Raw genomic sequence first — 27,046 nt, forward strand, 5'->3', positions numbered from 1 at the left:
AATACTCCATGTTTACTCTTGTGACTCAGGAGGTAGAGCCACTGATCACAGGGTTGGCAGTTTGATCCCCTGCTCCTCCTGTCCACATGTCGAAGTGTCCTTGGGCAAGACACTGAACCCCAGATTTGTCCCAGCACCTTGCATTGTAGCTCACTGCCATCGGTGTATGAGTGTGTGTGTGTGTGAATGGGTGAATAAGAGGCAAAATTGTAAAGCGCTTTGGATAAAAGCACTATATAAGTGCTATATGTAAAGCAGACAGGGTAGCGCCCTCTAGAATAATGGTTTTCCAAATCATACAAAAACATTAGCTGCATTTGAGACACACTTTATTAATGTGGAGAGTTAAAGAAAGAAAAAGAATTGAGTTATTAATAAGCACATACGCTTTGACAGATTCTGCCATTTATGGTAAAGGAAATTTTGTACATATTATTGTGCTAATGAAGGCGGTGTGAAGTTGCGGCGTGATGATGTAGATATCCTTCCCCATATTTTAATCTCTGGTTTCCTGATGTGGTTGATGAATCACACATTTTGACACAGGCATCATTGAGTACTTCGTCTTTGTTGTGTTATGTTATGAAAAGTTACTTCCGTTGATTCTATGATTTTCTTACAAAGCCATGATAATACATATCTTTTGCATAGTTAGATCTATGTTTACAGAGGTGCTATAAAGTTTGAATCGTGTCCCAGTCTTGATAACACACATACTTCTCCAGATTTGATACTGACTGGTCACAACACATTTGTTTGTAAGGGGGATTCAAAAATGTCAATTTCCTTCATTTTATGATGCTTGTTGCCCTTTGCTGACTCTCATTTTACATGCATATTATTCACATGGTATTCTATATAACAAACCCAACACATTGTTCCTGGAAAACAGTAAATGTAATTCCGCATGAACTGAAAAGTGGGCTTTGTTTTCAGTGGGTATAGACATTTATAACAGACATTTAGTTTACACACTAAAATATTACACACATTCACATTGTACACATATTTTTGGTAACATGGATTACATTTCATTCAGACTAAAGCAGCTCTATCCAGCTTCAAATGCACAAGCCAACTTTCATTTGATGCATTTTTTTTTCTCATCCAGACACAATCATAAGGTTATTTCTGTTTATATGTGGCTTGTCAGAGGATCCCCAGGCCTCCTTTGAAAACATCTGCCACTGATTTTACATGGCGTCAAAGGCTTAATGAATATGGCTCCATGCATTTTAACAAATGCCACATTTCATTTGGTTTCGCCTCTTTGCTTCCAAAAAGACGTCTGGCACAGAACCACAAAAAATACACATTTTGCATTGGCATTCTTCCCAAAATTGCCCTCAATCACAGAGCAGACTGTTGGCACACACCATATAACTGTATGAGGTGGCCAACTCCGTCATCAGAGAGCTGGATAATATCATAGTAGAGCAGCAAGACCCTCACAGCTCACGTGGGCGGGACCTTTATGACTAGGTTAACCATGCAACGACAGAGCCATGTAATATCAAAAAGTCGTCATTTGTGACCTCTCTCTATTTTTTCTGGGGCTGCTAAAACACAGCGTGGCAGAGTACAAAAAAATGTCAATATTGTATATGTTATATATGTCCCAGACATGGTCTAAATGTTGACATTTTAAGGTGAGTAATAGCTCCGGGTGAATTCCCACCAAAACTTAGCATGTTAAATGCTCTGATTTTCTTTTGCTGGCCTAGATTCTTCAGTGTTTACAATTCAGCGCTATACAGCAAGTTTTGCAACTTTGTCCTTAATTGTGACATGCCCTGTTTAGTTTCCAACTGTCTTGTTAAAGCAAACAGTTTATGTCTTATGGTATGTTTCAAGCAGGCAGATATAAATCCAAAAAACACTTCCTGTCTGCCACAGTTGATGTGGTTCCTTGGCCAGCTTCCTTGTTCAGCTGCGTTGTGTTTTATGATGACTGGTTTGCTGACTTTGTGGTGGGACACAGAGACTGTACAACACACAGGACCGTCACTGTGTTTGATGTGGAGGGAACGCTACCCCATCACCACGTCCAGGTACTTTACCAAGCCCTGCTGAGTCTGCTCGGCCTTGCAGTTATTCTGGGAATAACTTTGTTTTTATACCCCACTAAACTCTCACAACAGTTTATTTTTGCTTTCCAAGACGTTTCGTCTAATCATTCTATGTTGTTCACTTTATTATTACAGTAACAATGAAACTAAAACAGTAATGAACAGCGTGTCTAATATATTGTCTCTGAATATTTGTAACCCTTTTTAATTTGTCAAGATAATATGCATGCTTGTGGGTGAAACTGGTACACAAAGATCCTTAGAGCACAACAAACAAAACAAGTGACACGACCAAAACAAAAACTGATCAAAACAAGCAATCGGCAGGGCGGAAACCATGTTGTGCCATCTAAGCCCTCAAGTGTCACTCATATAGCAGCTGGTCTGTAATGAGTCATAAATCAGCATGATATGTTTGACAGAAATAATCCTGTGAACAAACTTTAAACAGTTGCCATAAAGTTATGTACAGTCATGAATGGGACGTAGGAGCGTAAGAAGCCACAGCTTTGACTCATGTCTCCCTGGAGCAGCAGACAGGAGTGTTACTTCTGCTTCACCAAGCGCTTTATCAAAATCTAGACTATTAGTCACCTTTGGGAATATTTCTTGTTTACTGTGCCAACACTTGCTCATAAAATATTCAGTGTAATAATCTAATTATCTGCTGAGACAAAATGAAAGAAATCAGTCATACAAATAACACACAAACATAAATATTTTCAACATATTTAGATGCATTATAGTACTTTCAAATGCTGAAAGGGCAATAATTATGACTATCACTATGACCGTCATAGGGATGCGTCATCCTTGTCACATCCAGCCCAGGATGAACAATATAAAATACTAGGATAGGTTAAAGTAGGTAATTCCAAGATGATTTGCTGACACTGTGACAAAACTCAATAAACAAACAAAACTAAATGTAGATAATAGTTGTGTTAATCTGATACTGTTGAAACAGTCTCAAGACTTCATCTGGCTCACATTAGCAGAATTTTCTAAATCTGATATAGGCAAATGAAGTTCCTCCACACTGCCAGGGATCAAAGCACAGTGCCATGTCAAGTTGATCAAAGCTGCAAAACATGCATGTCATATAAACCATTCCTTCTTATCACTGTTTTCTTTCCCATTGCTCTGGCATCAAGTCTTTGGTGGCAGCCGCAGACCAAAACTGTGCACTTCCTTTGCTTCCACTCAGGTACTCTACAGGATTGGGACACGTTAGTACTGATGAGTGAAACAGGATGTTTTGCAATGAGTTTGTATGGATACATATATGATTATAACATTCATGGTGCTTTGTTGAGTAACTTGTGGCTTTATGAGAACATATCATCATAGTTGTGTACACGTATCAACTGTGTGAGAATGGGAAATTATCATGACAGAAGTAATTGGGGTATATATGTATTGGCATTTTCTGCCTTTTTTAGATGGTGACAGTAAAGAGATGACAGGAAATGACAAGATGATGGGGAATGACATGCAACAGAGGTTCCTGGCCGGAAACAAACCCGGGGATGTTGTGGTTCATGGTCGGTGCCTTAACCCCTAGGCCACCAGGCCACCCTAGGGAGACTTAATTTCAAGTGATACTGTAGACAATTTGTATGAGTTCATGTAATTATATAATATCACTAAAAAGCAGCAGGCGGGTTTGGCTGAGAGCCATGTGTGAGGGTAGACTGCGTCTGCTTCAGGCGTGGGCTGCCACTGCAGAGCAAATCCAGGCAGGCGGAGTTGTATTGACTTTATGGACAGCCATCTTTCACCACCACCGTTAAAAGCTAATTACTGCCAGTCATAAGCAGTGGCCTTTATGGGCGTTCCATCCTCTGCCATCCAAAGCACAGCCACAGGGAGTGACAACATGGGCCATGACGGGAGCTCTGATTGCACCGAATATTATTATTGCTTGTTTAACTTCATATGGAGCAACGCCTCCATAACTTTTTAAAGAGTTGTTTTCCAAAATCTGCCACAAGGAACTGAGGGCCTGTAAACCAAAACAAAAAAAGTGCTTTGTTACAGATAGAAAAAAATATGACGCCCAAAAAAATATGGTGAAGTCCATTCAACAGGTTTTTAAAACCACTGTTTCAGAAAATGGGAAAAGAGAAGGGAAGTTCCCCTTCCTCATAAGGGACAAGCACCTGATAGCAGGCGGGAAGTGAGTCAGGCTCAGCACTAAAGCTGCCCCTGCACACTTTGGTTCAGACTTGTTGAGGCAGGCAGTATCCCTCCTTTTGATGTGTGTTTGCTGGGGTTTGAGCTCTCTGTTACCGTATGTGGGGTTGCAGGAATTTGACCTTGTGTGGCCCAAGATAAATGCAATATTTCCTTCCAGGACAAAAACCTGGATCGTTGTGCAAACACTGTGTCATTTCCCTGTAATGCAGCAACTTCAGCCCTGACATTATTGTTAGTGGTTACACATTTGCCTCTGCCTGTGTCACTAAAGTGGACAGCAAATACATCTGGCATAATATTATAAGGACAGCATTTTTAGCATAAGTAACCTGTTTAAAATGCAATAAAAATCCCAAAATGAATTCACAGTCTATTTATCCTGTAGGTACATTATTTTGAAATTCATAAGTGCGTCTCTCAACAACAGAAACAACATTTTGGCACGACAGTGTGTAGGTGATCTTATGTGGATGTGGGAACATTTTCTGGATCATACCTTTAGGATCTCTGTGAGATAATCAACAGCTGTTTCATGCTCACAAATCTGGAATGATTTTTAAAAAAATGTTGTTTATGATAAAAATACATGATGAACTGTCTTGCAAATTCTATTGTGCATTCTTTTGAACTGCATTTTCTTGTCTAAGTTTGTACCATACAGAATTGTACAAAACAGAGTAAGTCCAATTTAATCAAGCATGTTTTCCTTAATACTGAACAACAATGCTTGTTATTGTAATAATGCAGTGCTCAAATTTTTTACTTTATTTGATTATTGAGGAACATTTTTGAATTCTTGAGGATTGATGTTTTTTCTTAGTACAAAGTACAATGTGGCTAAATTTTGTATTGAATCCAATGTGCAAATGTATGCAGTAGCGTTTTGGTTTTGGCTCTGTTATCCCCTCAACATGATATCATTCGAGTTTCTTGAGGGTATTACTTAGCCAAGCTGGTTTTTGGATCTGCCATCAGAAGATTTTAAATAAAAGTCTATGGAAGCTGAACTGGCCATCAGGACCTGTGGGAGAAGCTTAATGAAGGAAACCAGATGTGACCTTGGTACCCTCCATCAGAGAGCCAGATCAACAGTGAGTCCTCCTGGCACTGCTCACTTTTAATCTAACATACCAAAATATTCTTTACCAGCAGGTGGCAGTCTGTCATAGGGACAGTCAACAAGGCCAAAAGAGAGTTAGAAATAGAGCTCTGGTACAGGGGGTTAGTGTCCGGAAGAAAATGTAGCATCAAGCTTAAACAGCCACTACTGTATAAGGCAAATCTCTCATTTACCCAAGGAAGTGAATTATGATACTGAACAATGCATAAAACCATCTCTGCTTGATCTGCTCCTTAAAAACTTCTTGTTAAATTTAATCCTAAGAACCATTTATTGCATCTTCTCTTTAATCTGGGTTCACACAGGAGGCAGTCTTCCCCTATTTTATAACCTTGCTTCAAGGCTGTTTTCAAAATACCTCCTGAGGCAAAGATTTGACAAAAAAGATGATAAAATATTGATGTTGTTCTAATTTTGTAAGTCTGTTTGGTGAATAATTGATTGTTAAGGGAAATTAGTTTATTTTATTTGCAGGACCCTAATGCTGTTTTGTTGAAGGCTGTGAGCCCTTGTTGCTATTTCTCAGAGGATCAGTGAGTGGGATGAAACCATTTCTGAAGGACTGTAAAAGACAATTGATTGCACAGTTTTTCCTGTTACAGCATCTTTAGGTTAAATGATTACATCTTAATAGGCCGTGTTCAGTTGTTACTGAATGCAAATCTTCCATCTGCTCTTTTTTTTTTATTTTTTTTTTTACATATTCTCATTTTTACATTTGGATGCAACCTCTCATTAGCTGCGATGCCAACTAGGAATTGATGCCACACTGCTGTATTATAACACAGATGAGTCTGACACAGATGCTCTTTCAGCAATATGCAGAATTGGTGGCCTTGTTTTTATGTCTGATTGCTTTTCTGTGAAATCACACATGCAGAACAATGCCAACAATCAACTGTATGTGATGGTGGATAATTGCTCTGTGCCATTATACTGTTAATGCTGGTGTGACTGGATAATAGTGCTTCTTTTATGTACATGTTATCCTTCCTTCATCCTTCAAAGGTCTGTGTTGAAGCCGTGGTACAGCTGTTCCCTAAGACAGATGTTGTGATGGTATATATAGTGTTCTGACAAGGAGCCTTGTTTCCTGTTGTGCAGCAGCACCGGGGGCACAACACGTTTGCTTATTCATGACGCCTGATCAGATCCCAGATCAAACCACTCCTCCATTTTTTATGAAAAAAGCCCTTTCCTGGGACATAAATATCATGCAATGCTTTTCCCCCACAGCCTGCCCTAGTGGAGGTACTGGGGGTCCTTAGGGGATTGGAAGGTCACTGTCGGTTAGAACTGTGCAGAGCTAAATATTGACCTGAAACATGGTTGAAACAAACCATCCTGAAAAATATTGATATATATAGATGCATTTCACCAGATGGGACAATGGCAGGTAAAGAAGTGTAGAGATCACTTGCACTCTTGTTATTACAATACTCTGATATTAATTTGCCTTCATTACCAAACACATGATTACTACAATTAACATTTCTTGAAAATTTCCCTTGCAAATGTGCACCAAACTGTTTACTGAAACTAATGAGCAAATGAATGATACCATCTGTGTTTTCATTGGTTGCTACACCCTGAACCTGAGTTGGTTTTAGTGCAGAATGTGAATATGGAGTGGTGGAAAGAGGGTCCCCTCTCCTTCCCTCAGAGTCTGCAGTTAACAACCCCCAATAGCCCCAAGGACAGTAGGTTGCTGCAGGGAAAGGTCACCTCTGCTGTTCTATTGGAAATACACAGCTCCAGTATTTCCTTTGCCCTTATTTGTAGTTCTTATCTGAAGTCTCCTTTGACTTGATATTTAATCATTCCCTGAAACTCAGCATCTTTGCCCAGGAAACCAGGCCAACATGATGAGAATAGCCTCCAAGACTGAATTATTAGTGTTGTACTGTATGTATAATATTCCTAATATTGAACTATTGATTTTATATAAGCTTTCTGCTCAGCACTATATCACATATACGTGTGCACACGTCTAGTGTATTTTCTGCTGTATGGATTCTGGACAAGTTATATCTGAAAGAGGAGACTGAAGTGAATCTACAACTTGACAACTTGAGAGGTGGAGACCTTGCAGATACAGCAAGTGTGAGCAGTCCTCACTAGGATTATGTGGTCTTTCCAGGAACTTTATACGTCACCAAATATCAAAGGAATTCATATACTGAGAGGAGAAATGGGTTATCAGAGCTGTGACAACTCTCGACTGTTATCTGCATTATTGCACCACAGTAATGAGAATTCCAACAGCGCTGCCAAGCTGCAGCAAGGTGCCAATAGAAAGTTGAGATATCCTGGGCTTAAAGTGTTGATTGCTGTGGAATAATTACAACTCAGGAAGTGCTGACTCATCAAGAGGACAGAATAGGTCAAAAACATCCTATTTATCATTCTTTTAAAAAAAATTATGAAAAGATGCACTTGGTGGGTGGGTGGGTGGCAGACCTTGAGTGTATCTTCAGTTAGCATGCAAGAAGCGCTAACGTTATGTGAGGAAGGAACAGATTCATAAGGCCTATTAGAGATGATCATTCACGCTTTTATATCATCCCAGCTAGACTACTGCAATTCCCTTTTCACCTGCCTCAGCAAGTTGTCTCTGGTCCGTCTACAAATGGTCCAGAATGCTGGACCATTGGCTGTTGACCAGCTCCAGCAGGGTGACTCACATCACACCTATCTTATCTTCTTTACACTGGCTTCCCATGAAGTTCAGGATTCATTTTAAGGTTCTTGTTCTTTCACATATAGAGCCCTGCATGGCCAGGCACCTGTGTACATCTCTGAACTGCTACATCCTTATATCACTAGTACGTCACTTAGGTCTTCTGACCAGGGCTTACTGGTTGTCCCTCGTGCTCGACTGAAAACAAAAGGTGATCGTGCCTTTGAAGTAGTGGCTCCAACACTGTGTAATGCTTGTCCTATAGACTTACGTTCTGCGGTTTGCTAAAGACTAATTTATTCAAAAGTATTTGCTGTTGCAAATTAGTTGAATGTAAATGTGATTTCTAGGAGACAGGGTTGGACTGTCTGGACTGAAGTGCTCAGTAGTCACATTTGCACCAGAGATCATTTATCAAGCTATGAAATAACATGAAATATTTCACAAATAGTAATATTTCACAATTCTATTGAAATCAAAACTGTAAATCTAGGTCGTAAATAGCATTACCTATAAAAAGCACATTCTGTTATACATTTATTCATCCACTTCATCCATTTTTCCTCAAGTGTGTGTAATGTACAGTCCACCTGGCCTATACACTTTGTAGACAAATAAAGCTACAGGTGGTGTGGATTGCATTAAGCTTTCTGTTGACACTGTCTTCTCAGCCATCCGAGCATCAAAATGTTCACTGCCTGTTCCTTCCCCAGAGATGTTTGTCAAGACCGCAATAAAAAAATGTCTTAGCCTTACATAAGAGATTGTCACCCACTTAGGTGAACATCAGTGAACTGTCTCGACCAGAGCTCTGAGCCTTTACATGAGACAAAACAGAATTACTTTACATTCTCATACAGTGAATGTATCAGTGGCATTGAACATTTACATTACTAATCTACAGATGCCCCAGTTTGGCATTATGCAAAATGTTGAGCTTACAGTGTGGATACTCACAATCTTCAGGTTGTCTGTTCTAGTCCAGTCCATACCAATTAAAATACTGAATAAGGCCAGGCACTGTGTCTAGTGGTAAGTTGTGACAAGGTTATTATCAGTCCATGTAGGGAAAAAAAGGAAAACCCCGCTCCCACTACCAGCTGGCATGGAGGCTGGACAAACATGCGCTTGCAAGTGCATCTTGTCTTTCTCTCCCATAAGACGTCCTGCAGCCACAAGTCTCCTGCACACAGCTTCTAAAAGGTTAAAACCTCCCAAGAGTTAAGGGATTACAAAACCCTTTTATCAGCACACACACACCTCCTTGCTGCAAAAATCTCTCTCATAGTGCCACTTGCTCTACCACTGTTGTGCGATTAAGACCCTGAAGAAGAGATGAGCGATCAAAGCTGTGCTGCTATAGTGCCTTATTTACATTAATAGTACATTCATATTCTTCATCCACTGTCAGTTTGAACATACACACAGTATTACAAGATTAACCTACTCTATTAACCATATTAAACCTTCATCCATAGCAAGCGTTTAATAATCTGATAATGACCAACCAAAATAACTTATATTGCACATTTTGTAATGTTCACACCAACTGATCATAATGAACAAAACATTAAAGCTTAATGTCTTCAGTCTGTTACTAAGATAGACAACCACTGTCAAAAAGACTTCCATTATTGCAAGTTTATAGATACCCTTTTTGCCTTTTTTTTGCTCTGACCAAACTTTCAGTAAATCCACTCCTCCTGAGTAAAGATAAATGATCTTCCAGATCCAAGTAGCCTCAGTCACTACAGCATCGTAGAACTTCTTGCTCCACATTCAGATGAGGAGAGAACCAATGCTCGTGCACTGATCATTACTTTCCAGGCCAGCAATCAGCTCAGTTCCTTGGCTTAGACTGCGTTCTGCTCCAATAAGGGCGGATGTTCTTTAAGTTGCTGCGGTGGTTCGGTCCTCTGGTCCTGCTGCTGCTCAGGTGGAGGTGGCTGCTGTTGTGTTGGATCCGCTATTAGAATTTGCTTCTGAGGGGGCTGCGGTGGTGTCGCCTGCTGTGGCTCTGGATTGGGCATCTCTTTCCTGTCGCTGGGTTGAATCTCCAGAGCTGGTGTGTCCTTGCAGCAGAAGTATTGCTGCCAGATTTTCCTGAAAGCCATGCGGAACTTCTTAATGCGGAAAGCGTAGACAATTGGGTTGACAGCAGAGTTGCCGTGGGTGAGCAGGATGGCGACGTAGATGAGGACTATGGGCTTCTTGCACTCAGGGCAGAAGAGTGTGATGCAGTTGATGATGTGGAGGGGGAGCCAGCTGATGGCAAAGAGAAAAAGGACCAGAGCCAGCGATTTAGCAAGATTCAGCTCCTTGTCATAGTACTTGTTGGGGTCTGTGTGACTGGTGGTGAACTTCTTATTGTTAAGTTGCTTGTGGATCATGTAGAAGATCTCTGCATAGATGACCAGCATGAGCAGCAGCGGCGGCAGCACCCAGCCGAAAAAGTTGAAATAGACCATGTAGTCCATGCTGATGACGTTTTCAAACTGGCAGGTGATAATGAGGTCAGAGCTGATGGAGCCGGTCTGCTGGAGGCGCCTCAGGTTGTTCCAGCCTAACATGGGTGTGAATCCCACGATGAAAGCCACTGTCCAGCATATCACCACTGCTAGCCCTGCTCGACGAGGGGTCACCACCCGCTTGTACCTGCAGGAGCAAACAACACAGTATCATGTCAGCACTTTCTCTCACAGCGCTGTCAGGGCATGCATGCTTTCTTGTTTACTTCATTTTTGTCATTTTGGCAGTGTCCTTCGACTGACAAAAGGTGTGATTCACAAGAAAGCGTTATCATTTAAAATGCAAAATCCCTAGACACTTTACACACAGCTCCTTGCAGCACATATTACCACTTGAACAAGTCTCTGCAAACCGTTATCAGTAAACCTCGCCCTTTGCAGCACTGCTGCTTTTCATGCTTCTTTTGTTCAGGGCAAAACTGAATTATGGTTCTTAAAATTGACTCAGTATTGCCTATTAATATATAACAGCAGTACAGTGGACACAAGCTCAATACTTGGCATGCTACAACAGGCTTTACAGGTTTGGCTTTTTCATTGTTTATAGTGTTTTATAGATAAGAAGCAGGAGCTAGAGAAAGGTAAAGGGTGCAGAGGCTCTAAAATCTTATCACTACTGTCCTGTGATCAAGAAATGACACGGAGAGACTCAGCCTGATACTTGCCTAGAGGCAGGGATGAAAACAATTATCTGATCCAGCTCATGTTGTAAAGTGTGTAGAGCAACAATTGATCCCTTTCGTATTACTAATGGTTGAAATTTACAAATGTTGTAATTGTAAGGGAAATAGCATTACAATAACCTGACCTTTGCTGAAGAAACGCTGCAATTTAGCCCAGCTGTCACCGGTGCCATGTCTTGTTTTAGTATCGATTAGGGATGTATGTGTTAGTAAGTTAGTTCTGTGTGGAAGCACAGCAAGAAAATCGTTATTCACACCCTGAGCCTGGGAGCCGGTCTGCTCTGAAGAGATCAGATAGTGATCTAACAACAGGGAGTGTGGGGAAGAAAATGAGAAACAATGTGGTGTTGCTGTACAGAAGAAACACAAACTAACTTGTAAAGTAAAAATGTTCTCTGGAAAAAATATTGTCATACCGCTGTATTTGTGTTTTGAACTATTCTCCCTCTTGATAACAAATCTAAGTTGTGGGAAGGGAGTGGCAGAGCATTCCCTAGTGAGCGAATTTCTGATTTTTAGCACAGGACTCACTGATGTACTGATGTAAATGTTGTTGTGGCAGACACCATTAAGCTTGGATGGTTTTATATAAATTAAACTCAGCAGTCAAAAGCTAAAATTCCTGATAACTGCTATCATAAGCTTGGAACACTTAGTGGAGTCTTAGACAGGAGATTAAAGTTTGAGGCTATCACAGACAATATTTCAGACATTAAATTCCTCTCTTCTACTAAGCTTATCTTTTCAGCATTTCAGCACCACTGCTCAGTGTTTTGTTTCAGCCTGGCATGAAACACAAAGAGAGAGATTGAACATCATTTACATCAAACCTGACCTCTTTTGTGCGCCCCCCAGAAACACAAAACTATATTTATATATATTTATCCTGTATACAACCCCACCCCCAAATGTACAAATTCTGCCATTGTAGGCTACTACTCTGCATACATATTAGCATTCTTGAGGACAGAGAGACAGAGAGACTAATTAAAGCTGTTGGTTGATCAGCCATGCTCTGGTTAGCTGTCATGTCAGTACTGGTGAGTCAGATCTATATGCATATAATGGGACTGGCAGGATGGAGGCATCCTGTGAAGTGAAACAAGACCCATGAGGAAATCAATGCCCGGGAACATAACACTGGAGCTGTACTGACTTCTGGTGTGTGTGTGTGTGTGTGTGTGTGTGTGTGAGGAGACTTTTACAAGAAATAAAACAGTGCCAACATCAAACATCATTCTTATCACCATCACCTTCCCATATTACACAGAGAGTGAGCATGAGTGAATGTGCGCATTTCCTTAGTTGTGATCATTACCTGGTCGGGATCTTTACCCTGAGATAGCGGTCAATTGCGATGGCCAGGAGGGCGAGGATCGAACTTTGCGTTAGCACCAGCACCGTGCACGCCACGAGCAGGCAGCTGTAAAAGTGAGTTTGGAGTCCGATGCTGATGGTAATGGCCAAAGGGATAACGAGGGCTCCCACTGCAATATCCGCCAGCGCCAGGGAGACTATGAAACAAAACGTGTTGTCTCGCAACGATTTATTAATTTTCACCGCCCAAACCACCATCACATTCCCGATTACAGACGCGACTGCAATCACCACCTCCATTCCTATGTAGAGCCACTGCGAAAGTGCTCCGGGCATCCTTGCAGATGATTATGTCCTTGATGTGAACAAGATTGATTTCAGTGAAGCCAACAGAGCAGTCCTTGATTTTTTGTTTTGTTTTTTGTCACTACAATATTTTCCAAATGAGCTGTGCGTCCATCAGTTCCACGGTGCCCACATTCTCCTGGTTACCAGATATAAATTGCAAGAAAAATCCAGTTATTTTGAGGGGAAGAAGCACGTTAACCAGCAGCATATGATAAAGATGAGGGGGTTTCCTCAGCAGGTGTTGTGGTCTGTTGTGCGTCGCTCCTGCTCTGCGCCTCCACTTGGCTGAATACACCTGCTCCTGGTGAGAGCAGCATCCTTCCAAACCGCTCCAATTTATTCAAGAGGGCGCTTATTCGACATTAGTCTACGTGTTTCATTCAACAAAGCGGGTTTTTAAACAAAGCAAATAAACTATCTTCTGGATGAACGCGCGCACAGTTGCAGCTCCGACGCAGGCGGGTGCACCCTTTTTCTCGGTCCCTCGCTGTTCTTTCTGTAAGAGCAATAATGCCGTTGTCAAAAATAGCTGTGTGATTTTCTCGCCTTTTTTTTGTTCCATTCAGATGTCCTGTCTTTGTTTCTGTGAAATATACAACCTTGGTTTCACTCATCTATTTCCTTTTGTGGGTGCGACTGCTTCATTTTACGTGCAGAATTAGCCTAAATCATTGCCGCTGTAGCCTTCTGCGGGACCGTCCCGAGGAAGTCAGGTAGTGCAGAGGTGATTTGAACTCACACTTATTTTTTTATACGACGCCCCCACGCCCTTTCAGATACTAATGGACCTTGCTCTATTGCCCATTGTTCTGATAAGAGGTGAGGCAGTGAACTGCCACAGCTGACAGAAAAACAACACAGATAAAGCTAATCAAAATCCCACCTCCTTTACCAACAAACACTTCGTTTAATTAAAACACTTCAGAGAAGCATAAATCTGTAATACAAATAGATATTCAGGTCATTCTAAATATATTCATGTGTTTCAGACTTCAAAGACCTCCACTCTCCAGCCCTATCCTCCAAACTAATAGGAAATCTATAACAACAAGACTGGAAACCTCATGACTGATTTAGATCTATTGTTCAGCCTTTTAAAAAAAAATAATCTGCAGCTTTCTAAGAGGTTTGTGAAAAGGAGATTTCCTGCTTTTGACTTTGACCATTCAGGAGCAGTATCCCAGTGACACAATAACCCCTCCTGTCACACAATGAACCTTTAGCAGCCAAGAATTGCCATCATACAAGAGTGAACTACAGCCACGTGAGCTCTCTGACCATGGAGGATCTCTATTTTCACATCCAAGCAGGAATGACTGTGTACACTGGATGTGAAGGCGACCCAGGTGGGGCACTGCGCTCACTCACTGTAACTCATGTAATATGGAAAAAGGCAGGGTGGAAGAAACAGACCTGTGATTCAGAGTGAAACAAAAACAAAAGGCAAAGCAGGGTAAGACTGTGGTTAATGTTCACACAGAGACACCGTGTGTTATGGCAGGACGACCAACAGTTAGCAGGAGCTCCGCTGAATACAGTTTCCATCTGTGACCAGAGTCATGGTCAGACATGTCAGCCTGAGGTATAGAGGTCGGCCAATATACTGAGGAAGGAAGCAAGCAGCCATATGGTCTGCTTGCGGTGATTGGCATCAGACCCACTTGTGACAAAGCATAAGCGTGGTGGCAATGCATGAGAAATCAATCGTACAGAGCAAATGGTGTGAGCTAACACACGTAGGCCGATATGACTGACAATTAAGAAAGATTCTGAATGTTTTCACTTTGAAATAAGCCTCACCGTGAATGCTGCATTTCCTTCCTTCCCTTCACTTTTTCAATTAGTTATTAATCTGTATGAATTCCACTGTAGTTTGTCAAGCCTCAGTTGAAAGGGATCTGGAAAGAAGCTTACTCCATCATTTCAGGCTGCAGTTTTCTAATTGTGTTTCTCCTTTTAGCAGCTTAGAGATTCAGGGCAGGGAACACAGCCAACATAGACCTCATAATGCTGTTTGTGCTTGTTCACAGTGTTTTCACTGAGGACATCACTGCAACCTGAAAATGTGTGAGATATAAAACGAGACGGATTCCACAGTTCAATGCTCTTTTCCTGCTGAGTTCAGAATCAAAGATATTTCAGCAGTTACAAATATCCACAGTTTATACCTGGCCTTCAAAAACCCAGCTCAGAGTTTTTTTATTGGTGAAAAGGAAAATGTTCAGTTGTGAGGTTGACAACTTTTAACAAAATCTCTTCATTAAACAGATCAACCTAGATGACAGCTGGTAAAGCACATCAACCTTTTTGTTCTGACAAAGAACAATTTATATGAAGGCTTCAACCTCCACAACCGCCTGAAAGAAAAAGCGAACACTGAACCATGTCCATATTCAAATGAGAAAAGATAAGATAGCATCTTCCTCCCTAGTGTCTTGTCTGTTGAATTGGGTTCAAAAACAATATTGCTCAGCCATTTAAAAAAACACCCTGGCGATGAACTGCAGTGGCATTCTCAGTGGACTGCTGAACCAGATGGTGGCAACATTATCAAAACTGACAAAGACTTGGGACCTTGTCCTATTAGCCAGGACTACCTACAGGAGGGACATTCCAGGAAAAATAACACAAGATGGATAGCCATGGCTCTGTTGCTCAGAAGACCTTTGATAAAAATCTTAGATAGGAGGTAATATGAGAACACTAAAAAACTTGCATGTAATCACTGGAGAATCAAACAAGCACCCGAACAGCCTCTAAACTATTATAGCTGCTGGAAATGGATATGGCCCTTTCCATGGAAATTCTCCAAAAAGTGGTGCATCCCAAAAAACAGATGTGTACTCAAGCATACTAATCTCTTCCACAGAAACTCTGTTTTCACACAAACACAGCCATTAACACACCCGCCCCAAATAGAAATGTCGTAAAATTAAAGATGATATTGTTGTTAGAGGTCATAGTAAACAGCTGTACACAGCAGAGAGTGAGAACATCTACAGAAGACACAATTTTGTCATAGTTTTGGGGTTTTGTCCGGTTTCCTGTTTTATTTTGAAGTGTTCTCCTCTCCTTGTGTGTCTTTTTATTTTACTTCCTGTCTTCCTGTTTGCTTTTCCCTCCAGTTTAGATTGTTTGCCCCACCCCGATTAATTGCACCTGTGTCTCGTCGTCTCCCCTAAGTGTATTTAGTCAGAGTTTTTCCTTTGTTCAGTGTCAGTTTGTAGTTGTCATTATCGTTTGCATTTGCACGTGGTTTCTCTTCGGTACTTTGTTGACCTTGCATAGATTTTTGGATTTTGTACCTTGCCTGCTCCTTGTCGGCTTTGTTTGCCTGTCCTGGACTGCCTTCCTGATTTGGACCTCTGCCTGCCTGCCTGACTATCAGTGTAAGCCTTCCCTTGTAATAAATTTGCTGAACTGCCTCTGCTCTACCTCGAAGTCTGCATTTGGGTCCTATTCCCTTGTGTTCCCTGTTTCCCTGTGTTACACTCATATGACAAATTTATTGTCTCAGGAGTAATAGATGTCATGTCATAGAATGTGTGACTTTATGAATATAATTACTAAACATTTGATTGCAGGACAAATAATCTTGTCATTATTACATTTTACATTATCCATGTACACAACAAAAATACAGTTAAGCTAGTTGGAGTCCTGACCGTTGAGTCAAATTATGGCTCATCTGGAGTACATAATTATATATTTATGAAAAGTGCTTCAGTATATTGGGTTTTCTGTTTACACTCAGAGAAAGCAACCTTGTGGACATACTGATTTTGGTTTAAGAGCTCCTCTCAGAGCTGCCAGCTGGCTGAACCACATCATCTGGCCTGCTCAAGACCCACAATGTGCCTGTGAAATTAACCACCACACCCACTTGAAGCTTGAGCTGACAGGGTGAAAATGAAAAATGTCAACAGCTAATCCAGCAGCTGGTATACAGAAAGCCTTCCCATGATCAGAACTGGGATATTTTGATGTGAGTCGAGGGAAGGATTTCCCCACCAAAAAAGTCAGTAACATTTTCTGGTTATTTAAAATTAGTTGCTTGGCCTCTGATATTCTCAATATTATTGACCTGCAGAGCTGGAGAGCCCCCGCAGTTCTAGATGTACGCATGCACCATCAGTAGTTTTTTTTTTTTTTTTTTTCCTTTTATTAAACTTTAACACACCAATATTACAATACTCCTCCAGTTTTAAAGTTTATTGATGTTTTCCCAAAACATGAGCTACACCTAAATGAATAAGAATAATAATCATTATTTCTGCTTCTTTGTTAAATTACATTTATTTGAATGAATGTAGGCCAAAGACACAATGCACACATGAAAATGTTTTATGTATTTAAAAATGTCAAAAAACATAATATATTTTGATTAGTCTAATGTTATCAGCATTTGTGAGAAATGCTGAAAAAAAGCCCTGCCATTGAAATCTAACTCGAAGTTTTTCATCCAGACGTAACAGTGAATGAATTAAATCTTCACCGCTATATCATTACTATTGATAAAATTCATGTTGAAGCTATAGCCAGCTACCCCAAGTTATAGTTGGTTCCCAGGGCGTTACAAAAGAGAGGCTGACATTAGCCTATTCATTGAAGGTAGCTAGCTAACGTTAGCTTAATAACATTAGGTTAACCACTGCTTAGGGTTATCAAAACGTGAACATTAAAACTAAAATAGCTGACGTTTTGTTAGGTATAACCAGCGCTGTTGATAGACAGGTAGCCTACATGGCTCTGGGTATAACGCAGTCACCAACTGTTGTTTAAACTCGGGCATGTGCACATCTAAAACTGTGGGTCTGGAACTGCTGCATCTAGAGAGCTCTCAGCCTCCTCAAGAACCGCTCATCCAAACTACTTCACACTCGACACTGTAATTCCTCAGCAATACACTCACCAAGCGTGAAGTTGATCAGATGAACAGCTGTTGAGAAAATCGAAGGACATAGCCTATATAGGCTACAGACACATAGGATCCTTCCTTTATAGTAGATAGATTCATTAAACCATTCAATTATGCTTTTTACAAATGTTATCTCCCTACATGGTCTGAATGCCGTTTCACCCTGCCAGTAATATAGAAATTCTGGTGGAAAAATACTAAATCCCCTTATTTTATCAAAATGTGGCTTTATTTTTGCCAAATGTATAAATAATAGGAGTCAAAAATCAAAATAAGACTTAAAATTTGTGGGTAGCTGTAAAGTCCACCTCAGGTCGTCAAAACCTCCATATCCTCAGAAACAATAACAAAGAGTAGTCCAACAATTTGGGAAATATACTTATTTGCTTACTTGCTCATCATGTGCGCACTCATCTTTCATGAACACAGAAGTAAAAAAACGACACCCTAACCCACTTTTGTACCGTTTTATATGAACAAGATGTAATGTGTTAATTATTGAGCTGATTTTGGTAGGCTGATTTTGTTACTTTGGGACACACCCAGGCTACCTGTTTCCCCCTGTTTCCAGTCTTTATGCTAAGCTAGGCTAAACAGCTGCTGGCTGTAGCTTCATATTTACCATACAGATGTAAGAGCGATATCGATCTTCTCATCTAACTCTTGGCAAGAAAATGAATAAGCATAATTCCCAAATTGTCAACATATTCCTCCTTAGATGTTTCTATGTACCATGCAATATAATCATGTCTGTCTCATGGGCTCCCTAATGCAGCAGCTCTGTGGGGAGAGTGCCTCCACGTCATCCAACACCAGCCCCAAACAAGATTACTGTGCAGAAAATACTGTATATCCCACAGCTCTTCACTCCATCTGTCTACGAACGGAAAAACAAACAGCAGCGAGTGGCACTCTCTGCTTCTCACAAAATATTAAGGTTAAATATATAATTCACACCTTGCATGTTGACATTTTTAATATTCAGCCGACATCGCCCACCCTGCTCACTGAGCAGTTGATTTAGGTGAAAACATTTCAGCTGCTCCCACAGACGGCTTTGCAGTAAAATGCAAACCAGTCTATACACCAATCATAGAATTACTTACAGAGCTATTTGTAGACAAATGTGAAAATAAATTTTTTTTTTTGAATGTCTTAAAAATGTTCATGAAGGTGGGTGCTATTTTTGATATCACTTAAATTGTCCCCCATGAGCCCAGCATAGCCGACGCTAACAATGTATGATTAGTCTCAATTTCTCTTTGTGTTTGCGCACATATCGAAAGATCTCTGGATGATGAGAGGGAATATTTAATGTCTTTTTCCCAACATGTGCTCCTATTACTGCTGCATAACAATAATTGGAAGCACTTTGACAGCAGCTTGTACAGTAACATGCCTCTCATGGTCACAGCTTGCACATGAAATATTGATGCTCTATATTATATCAGCTGTTGATTGCAAATTTCTAATTTGTCAACAAAGGTGATAATTTGGGGGAGTACAATGTTTAATGGCATGTTCTGCACATGTGCTTATTACTGCATAGTCTCACAGTATGCAATTAGATCACTACGTATTTAGAGGAAGTGAGAGGAATAAAACTAGACCTGAATAACAACGGCTTTCAAAACACATCAGCACTTCCCTTTGAAATCAGGCTCTTGTCAGTACCGAACACTCTCAGCTGAGAAAGCCAACACGGAGGAAACCAGTGGAGAATCAGCAAAAGGGAGAGAGAATATAATTAGATAGAGGAGTAGGGGAAAGGCAACAGTTAGGGCTCTGCGCAGCAACTAGCTAGATGAGAGAGGAGATGAAAGGCAATGGAGGGAGAGGTGGGGGGAAAAATGTGGGTTAATGACAAAACTCTGAATCTAATCTATTGAACACGTGTGGTCAATACTGAATCAAAGGACTCGATGAGACCTCTTGCACATGTATCGCTTCAGAATGTCTTTTAAGTCACAGCTGTTGTCGGCCCACTTTGCTGTGAACCCTAACCCTTCATGGAAACGCGGGTCCCGACGAGTAAAAGAAAACTGGGTCAAACGTAGTTTTGGCTCTCTGTGGGAGAGGACGTCGTGCTCCAGCTTCTTTGAAGTTGGCTCTGTGATTTTGGAGGCTGTCGGGACCCAGCGTTGTAAGAGAAGGAATTAATAATCAAACCTAACTCCATAGCAGAATACATCAAGAAGCTCCATAATACAGGGTGACTGTGTGTTTGAATTCTGGATGCTCATTCCTCACTATACCACATAATGAAATTGGGTTGGGACTGTGGACTGGTCTTGGTTCATCATGCACAACAGTTTGGATGCCACTAATCAGAATCTGACATACTTTGGGGAGTGATGCATCATACATAAACATATTCTAGATGCTGCTGATTAGATGGGTAGGAGGTATTTGATCTCCTAATTTATTCTGATTTCTCTACCTTGTGTGCCTCAATGTTTATCTAATTGTCTATAACCTGTGTCATGCATAATATAGTGAATGTTTCTGATTCGATTTTGACAAAAAGTGATACCCCCTCATTGCTGTGTTCTATTAATTCTCAAACTGCATTGACTGGCCGAAGGCAGGCACCGCAGTGTTTGTTAAATGAGCTCTGGCGAGGAGATCATGTGGTTGCCTAAGTACATCCATTTGTTTTTCTGTGCAGAAAACATACTGTGCCTCCAAAATAACTACTGCCCATACATGACATTTGTTGTGCAGATTCACACTATCACTATAATAACGCCTACTGACTTTAATGTCCCTTTGACCTTTTTTTTTTTTTTTTTTTTTTTTTTTTTTTTACTTCAATCAGGCTAAACTTTCCTGTATTTTAATGACTATTTCCTGACCAGTTTGCCATTAAGTCACAATATTTACTTTGTATATTCACGCTCTCAGAAAGAAGAACCCTACTTATTTTGATCCTATGGCCTCCTAGAGCTGACATTTGTCTACCCTTGAATAACTACTCTGTCAACTACTCTGATTGTAGAAATTGGAGGATTATTATTCCTTGGCTTCTGTGCATCAATATCTTGCATTGATTCGTTGTTTCTCCCTTTCCATACCATGTACAATCCCCAAAACATGTTTTCTACTTATGCTACTTATGCCATTGGAACTCTGCATCAGTTGTGTGTGTGTCTGTGGAGATGGCATGTGTTATTTAATTGTTCTTTACTGTATTTGTCACACAGCTGTGCATGAGGAAGATATACAGTCTCCATAAAACAAAGCCCACCACCAACATGGTCTACAGACCAGCCTTAAGGACAACATCTGCTGCTCCCACAGAATAAATGAGGCAGGGTACTTCTGCTTTAATGGATGTGTGCTACATTCACATTGCAGCAGCATTTTTCCTCTTCACCACCTCTGTCGCAAGAATCCCCCATCTGAAACGTGGAGCGGTAGATATGTAAAGGGGAGTTAAGTGGGTCCTCTGAAGCTGTTCCAGCACATGGTGTAAACACTGTGAGCAAGACGGCATCGTCTTACCTTTTATACTGCCTCCAGCAATGACAAATGTCTATGAATAAGACACTGCATTTCGTGCAATAAGCAGCCTGCCTGTCTTGTTTGCTGTTCCTGTTATCCAGATAAAACTGGAGAATATAAAAATAGCTGCATGGTCAGATTGTTTGTTAGTTACACTGAATGATATCCAGAATTTCAGCTCAGCTTGGGAGTCACAGTTTACACATAGGCACTTCAGAAACCAATACTCTCTTTGGCCTCTCTATTAAAATTGGATAGCCTCGGGGGGAAAAAATATTATCTGTAATACTTGAAAACAAACAACCGTTTGAGTCAAAGGAGGAGGGAGGAGAGGTTTGTGCAAATTGTTCTACCCAAAGACATGTTTCTTCCCTGTCATTTTTTTATAGCATGTTCACCCTCTTTGCACTCCATGAAAGAGAAACTGAAATTTATTTTAAAGGGTCCTCTGCCTCGTACCACCCTGTGGTCCTTTCAAACCATCTAAGGCCTGAGATGAGGCCTGAGCTTATTAATGAGATAAATCCCTGCCACTATGGCCACTTTCCATTTCAATTTGAGAGCAATTTTGCAAATGAAGGAAATTGTTGGCAGATCTGGGATTTTAAAGCACCATTTGGAAAGTGGTTTGTGTGTGTGTCTTGGGAGGGCTAAAAATTGTCGCTAAGGAAATAATTATAGCAATGTGAAATGCATTATTCTTGCTTGTGTGTGGATGCTGGTAATAAAGAGGTCTGCAGCGTGAGTGCTTCTGTCGCTGGGTGAGGGGATAAAATCCCAATGAAATATGAGGAAGCATTAACATTCAGAGGAGAGTGAGTATAGGCACCGCTTTAGTCATTTGAATTGTCATGATTAAATTATCAAGCCAATCATCAGTGTAGTACACTGTGCCCTGCATCTTAAAGCTGAAATATGCTTCACTGGATTTAGCTTTGACAGATTTAATGTAAGCAGGTTTTCACAAGCTTTTAAATCACAGAACAGTTTAATTGAGGAGATTGGCAATGAATGGGTTTTAATGTGAGAGACCAGAGTGCAATTTTGGAGATTAGGATGTAAACAATCATGTAGTTTGTCATTTTATGATTCTCATTTTACAGATGTTGAGGTCAATTTTGACTTACTTGTCATCTGTCCTCCATCCATCCTTTCAAACAATCCATCCATCCATCAAGTGTTTCTGACTCCTGATCAATATTGATTCTGTCTTGATTTGTTCACAAACTGGGACGTTCTTATTGGCACTTCTGTTAGAATATTTAACAACACATATGACACCAGGATAGATTGATATGACTGTGCTCCCCCCACTCAGAGGTTACAGTATATGCGTTGTCCTTTTTGAATGCACTATTTCCATATGCAGATTGCTTCATGGCCTTGCATGTTCATAAGAAATTCTCTCTGATTACTTCCTGGCCCTGTGACCCTCACAGTGCATGTGACAGCCATGCAAAAGCTCTTGATTAAATGCTTTGTTCGGAGCCAAATGCATTCCTTATGCGTCCTGCATCGTCCGCCACCGTCAATATGGGAATTCATGTTTGTTTCTATGGCAACAGCTATCAATGCAGGAATTAATGCATTCTGAAATTTTCAGTAGAGCGAACATATGCAGTGTTTAGTAATCACATATACACAGACTCAAACAAACACAAACGAACACACACACACGCTCTTATTAATTGTGGGGAATGTTTTAGTTTTCGGTGGAAAGGGGCAGGGGAGGTAAACACCTAGAAAAACGGATGAGACTGCTTTTGCAAAACCACCCAGTAAGCATTTTTCCCCTCATTTGCCCCAAATCCTGTTAACCCAGGGATCTGGACCATGGCTGCAAACAACTTTAATGTTTTACGCATGGACAGTCTATTCACACAGCAGTGGAGAGACTCAATAACGCTTGTGAAAATAAATAAAGTGAAAAGGACACGTGGCCTCTATTTGCAGGTGTATATGGGCCCATTAAGGACCAGATGGGCTGAGGGGGTAGGAATGAGATGCCAGGCCAACGGGAATATGAGGACTGTTTTTTTGTTATTTTTTTTGTTTTTTGGTGTTTATTAATAGTGCAAGGCAAGTGATTAATTGGAAAACACATATGAGATATTACAAGACAGGAGAGAGAAACAACAAAAAAGGATAGAAAAACACATAAGCTTAAGTTATTACAGGTACCAGAGTAAAATTGAATAAACACATATATAATTGTGCTACACAAGCGAGTAGGTGTAATGTGTGTGGTGTATGGGAGTTGTGTGTAAGGATATGGGGGGGAGGGGCGAGGCTCCTAGAGGCATCTCTGATTGGGTTCCAGGGAGGTCAGACCATTTTTTTTATTTATACATTTCTAATTTTTTCTCCCTATCTCTTATCCATTTATTCATCTATTATGGTTTTGTTTTGATTGTCTTTTTTTTTCTTCTTTTTTTTACCTCCTTTGTTCTTGTTTTCTTCTGCTTTAGGCCGCCACCAGACCCGCAGGTTGTCTAGAACAGCCCCCATTGACATGAAAGGGGGCCTGTTCATTTGGGTCTGAGGAGCAACTTTCTACTTGAAAGGGGACTTAGCGATCAGGCCCTCTCTCTCACCATGCTGACCTAAACTAATCCAATCCCCCAAAACCCTTCAGCCATCAGGGCCCGGTTGTTGCCCCATTCTGGGGAATCGTTGGTTATGGAAGGGGTGAAGAGATGAATAATATATAATAGAAGATAGATAAATAAGCATGCAAACAAATCAGTAATTAAGTAAGCAAACAAATCAGTAATTAAGTAAATAAATAAATAATTTAATGAGACAATAAATACATAAACAAACAAATAAATAAATTAGTTGATGAGCAAGGAAGTTCTGTATAATTCTAAGTTGTATATTTGTGTCTGGTATGCACATGAAGATGTCTGTGTATTGCTGTCTCGTGTGTGGTGGAAATGTGAATAAACTCATATGAGGACTGCTGGCTTCTGGGATAAAAAAAAATGCAGAATTTGTCAGTAACAAATGTGGAGAGAAAGGTATGTGTTTAACATGTCAGGATTGAGATGGCTGCCTTTACAAATTACATTTCCTTCAATTGACAGTTGCCTTTCCAGTGGTTATTAAAGCCCTCATGCTTCATTACACAGAGATGGAGAGAGAGAGAGTTTATCAGTCACCACAAAGATCTGCTGGAAAGCATTAAGGACACTCCTGGACTCGAAACCAATCACTGTCAATGCTGGCAGCGGACAAACTGCTGACTGACTCAGTGTTCCTAAAGCTGAGGTGTTACAAGACTGTGAATCAGCCAGTGGCATCTTCCTCCTCTATTAGCATATTCATGCACAAGAATTGATTCTGTCTGACACAAGTGAACACACACAAGCTGCAGCTGCAACCTAAGGCTGTGGGCCACAGAAATGCTATAATACACCTTTAGAACACTATGACAAAAGTTGAGACCATAGCAGTGAATAAAATGTCATATATAAGCCTGTCAAATCTATATTGAAAAAAATCCTATAAAATACCATCAATAAAATATTAACTGCCAGAGTATTTTCATCAAGATAAAGACTCTGCTGGCCTGAACTAGCCCCCTCAATAAGTAGGTTGCCACACATTAAATATAGCTCAGGTCATGGTGATGGACAGCCTTGGAAGAATTTTGGTTTATAATCGTGCCACTCTATGTGCTAATAGCCAAGAAACACACACATGTAATAATAAGCTTTATTTCAAGAATCATGCAAAACAAGGTCACAATATATTTTCCACAAAAACGTACAAAATCAACAAACAAAACCTCCTTAGAAGAAATACATTTTTTAGCCTCAAAGTCTCAGGCCCCAAACTATAAATATTTAACTACATTTTGTTATCAGTTTACAACTGGGAAAAGTCAGAAAAGCTTTCTGAGATGTGGACCTGAGACTATATCTTTGTTCATACTGTAATAACATATAAGTTAAGCGGTAGAAACCATTTTTCTTTGCTGTAATGTTGAAGTCACTTCTAAAATGAGTTGGAAAAGTTTTTAAGTGAGAAGCTTTGCTGCATTCTGAACTAACCGCAGGTACTAAAATGTTTTTTTTCTCTGAGATCAGAATACAGAGAGTTAAACTAGTAAACTTGAGATGAAACAAAAGTATGCATAATTTTTTCCGTGGAAAGCAACTTTCATACTTCCAGCAATTTATGGCTGCTTTGAGAATGAGAAAGTCACTGTTTTCCTTCTGGATGCAGCAGCATACAGAGTGCAGTTTGCAGGTGTGCTGGTGTTGTATCACAACAGCTGAAAAATCCATAACTACAAGTCCAGATAACAAATGTGGATCTAGAATGTGGCTTTATAAATTAACTTGCTAATGCTTGCTAATTACTGTTACTGTACTTATTAATTCATAATACACTGTCAGTGTGAGAGATGAATATTTCATAAATACATTTCCATTCACATATGGTAGTTTACGGTCATGGTTCAGGAAGGCAGATATGGGAACTGGACAGTATTCCTACAAATAATGTGCATGTGCAGTGAAATAAATTTTCATGACAAGCTGTTAATTAGTTTTCCCATTTCCGATTACTTTCCCTTGCTTCTGTCTTGCTGGACTGACTTACATTACACCATTAGAAATGAGTTCCAGGGGATTGTGTGAACACTGACACAGAATAATTTTCATTTTAAAAATGTTATTGTCGCAATAGCAATGTGGCTGGAACATGCCTGAAAAGTATATCTTTATGTAACAAGAATATGTAGGGCTGACTGAAGTGTTAAGATATAACTGGGAGATTACATTATATTGAAATTGATCTTAGTAGTAGTATTTACTGCATGGTGCATTATAGCAAACAGGGGTTTCTCATTTTTCCTGGTCAATCTCTGTAACACAGCAACTACTGGACAGGTGGTGATTAAATTCTTATATATGTCTTATAGTCACTGTCTCCTGAAGATGAATGCTAATGATTTGCTGATCCCCCGATATCCTCCTCTAACACCACTTAATTGTGGTGCTGCATTGTTTTAATTTTGTTTACCCATGTAAAGCACTTTGTAACATTGTTTTAAAAAGGTGCTAAATAAGTAAAGTTTGTTATTATATTTACGCTTGATGCCCCACTTCAATTAATTCATTCAGTATGTACACATTTTTGTTTATAGTGGTGTGTAATGAATATTGCAGCCTCTAGGAGCCACCGGCGGGGCGTTACACTTCTCTTGTTCACTTGCATCAGTTGAGTTGAATGTACTCTTTTCTACCTCAGGTCATGATGCAGTTGTCATCCCTTAAGTGTTTTGTTTGTTTATTTTTTTTTATATATATAGGTATTCATAGGTATTTTGGAGCCATATTTCTGCCAAACTGAAAAATAAAGATGATCTCTATTTTATAGATGCCCATTTATCTCATGGGAAGCATATGAACCAGCACACACTGTTATATATTGCCTTAATATATTTTGTTATCAATCATAAAGTTCTCTGTGGCATGGCACACTGAGCAGTGTCCTGTGAGGAGGAATGAGATTGCCTCAGCTGAATTCATGTTACGTGGTTTACTGACAAATTAGGTCACAGATTACAAAACACACACACACTCACACACTACTCACACATGGATGTCATAATGCTGGGATCCGGATAATCCCAGTGTTGTTACGGTATCTGCTGAGATTCTTTGATGTG

General features: G+C 40.2%; 1 protein-coding gene across 2 annotated transcripts in view; it reads right to left on the reverse strand.

Annotated features, from left to right (window-relative positions):
- Nucleotides 1–312: 312 nt before the first annotated feature.
- Nucleotides 313–27,046, reverse strand: part of adora1b (adenosine A1 receptor b) — a 41,240-nt gene continuing 14,506 nt past the window's right edge. The window contains exons 1-3 of one of the 2 annotated variants that reach the window (XM_044212307.1): nt 13,544–13,672; nt 12,598–13,440; nt 313–10,723 (exon numbers count right to left, since the gene is read on the reverse strand). In XM_044212307.1, the coding sequence (XP_044068242.1) occupies nt 9,922–10,723; nt 12,598–12,932 (1,137 nt within the window). In that variant the 5' untranslated portion in view covers nt 12,933–13,440; nt 13,544–13,672 and the 3' untranslated portion in view covers nt 313–9,921. Of the gene's footprint in view, nt 10,724–12,597; nt 13,441–13,543; nt 13,673–27,046 lie in introns of those variants that run through there. The other variant, XM_044212308.1, reaches the window with a different exon arrangement.

The sequence above is a fragment of the Siniperca chuatsi genome, linkage group LG10, assembly GCF_020085105.1.
Source record: "Siniperca chuatsi isolate FFG_IHB_CAS linkage group LG10, ASM2008510v1, whole genome shotgun sequence".
In the NCBI taxonomy this organism is placed as follows: Eukaryota; Metazoa; Chordata; class Actinopteri; order Centrarchiformes; family Sinipercidae; genus Siniperca; species Siniperca chuatsi.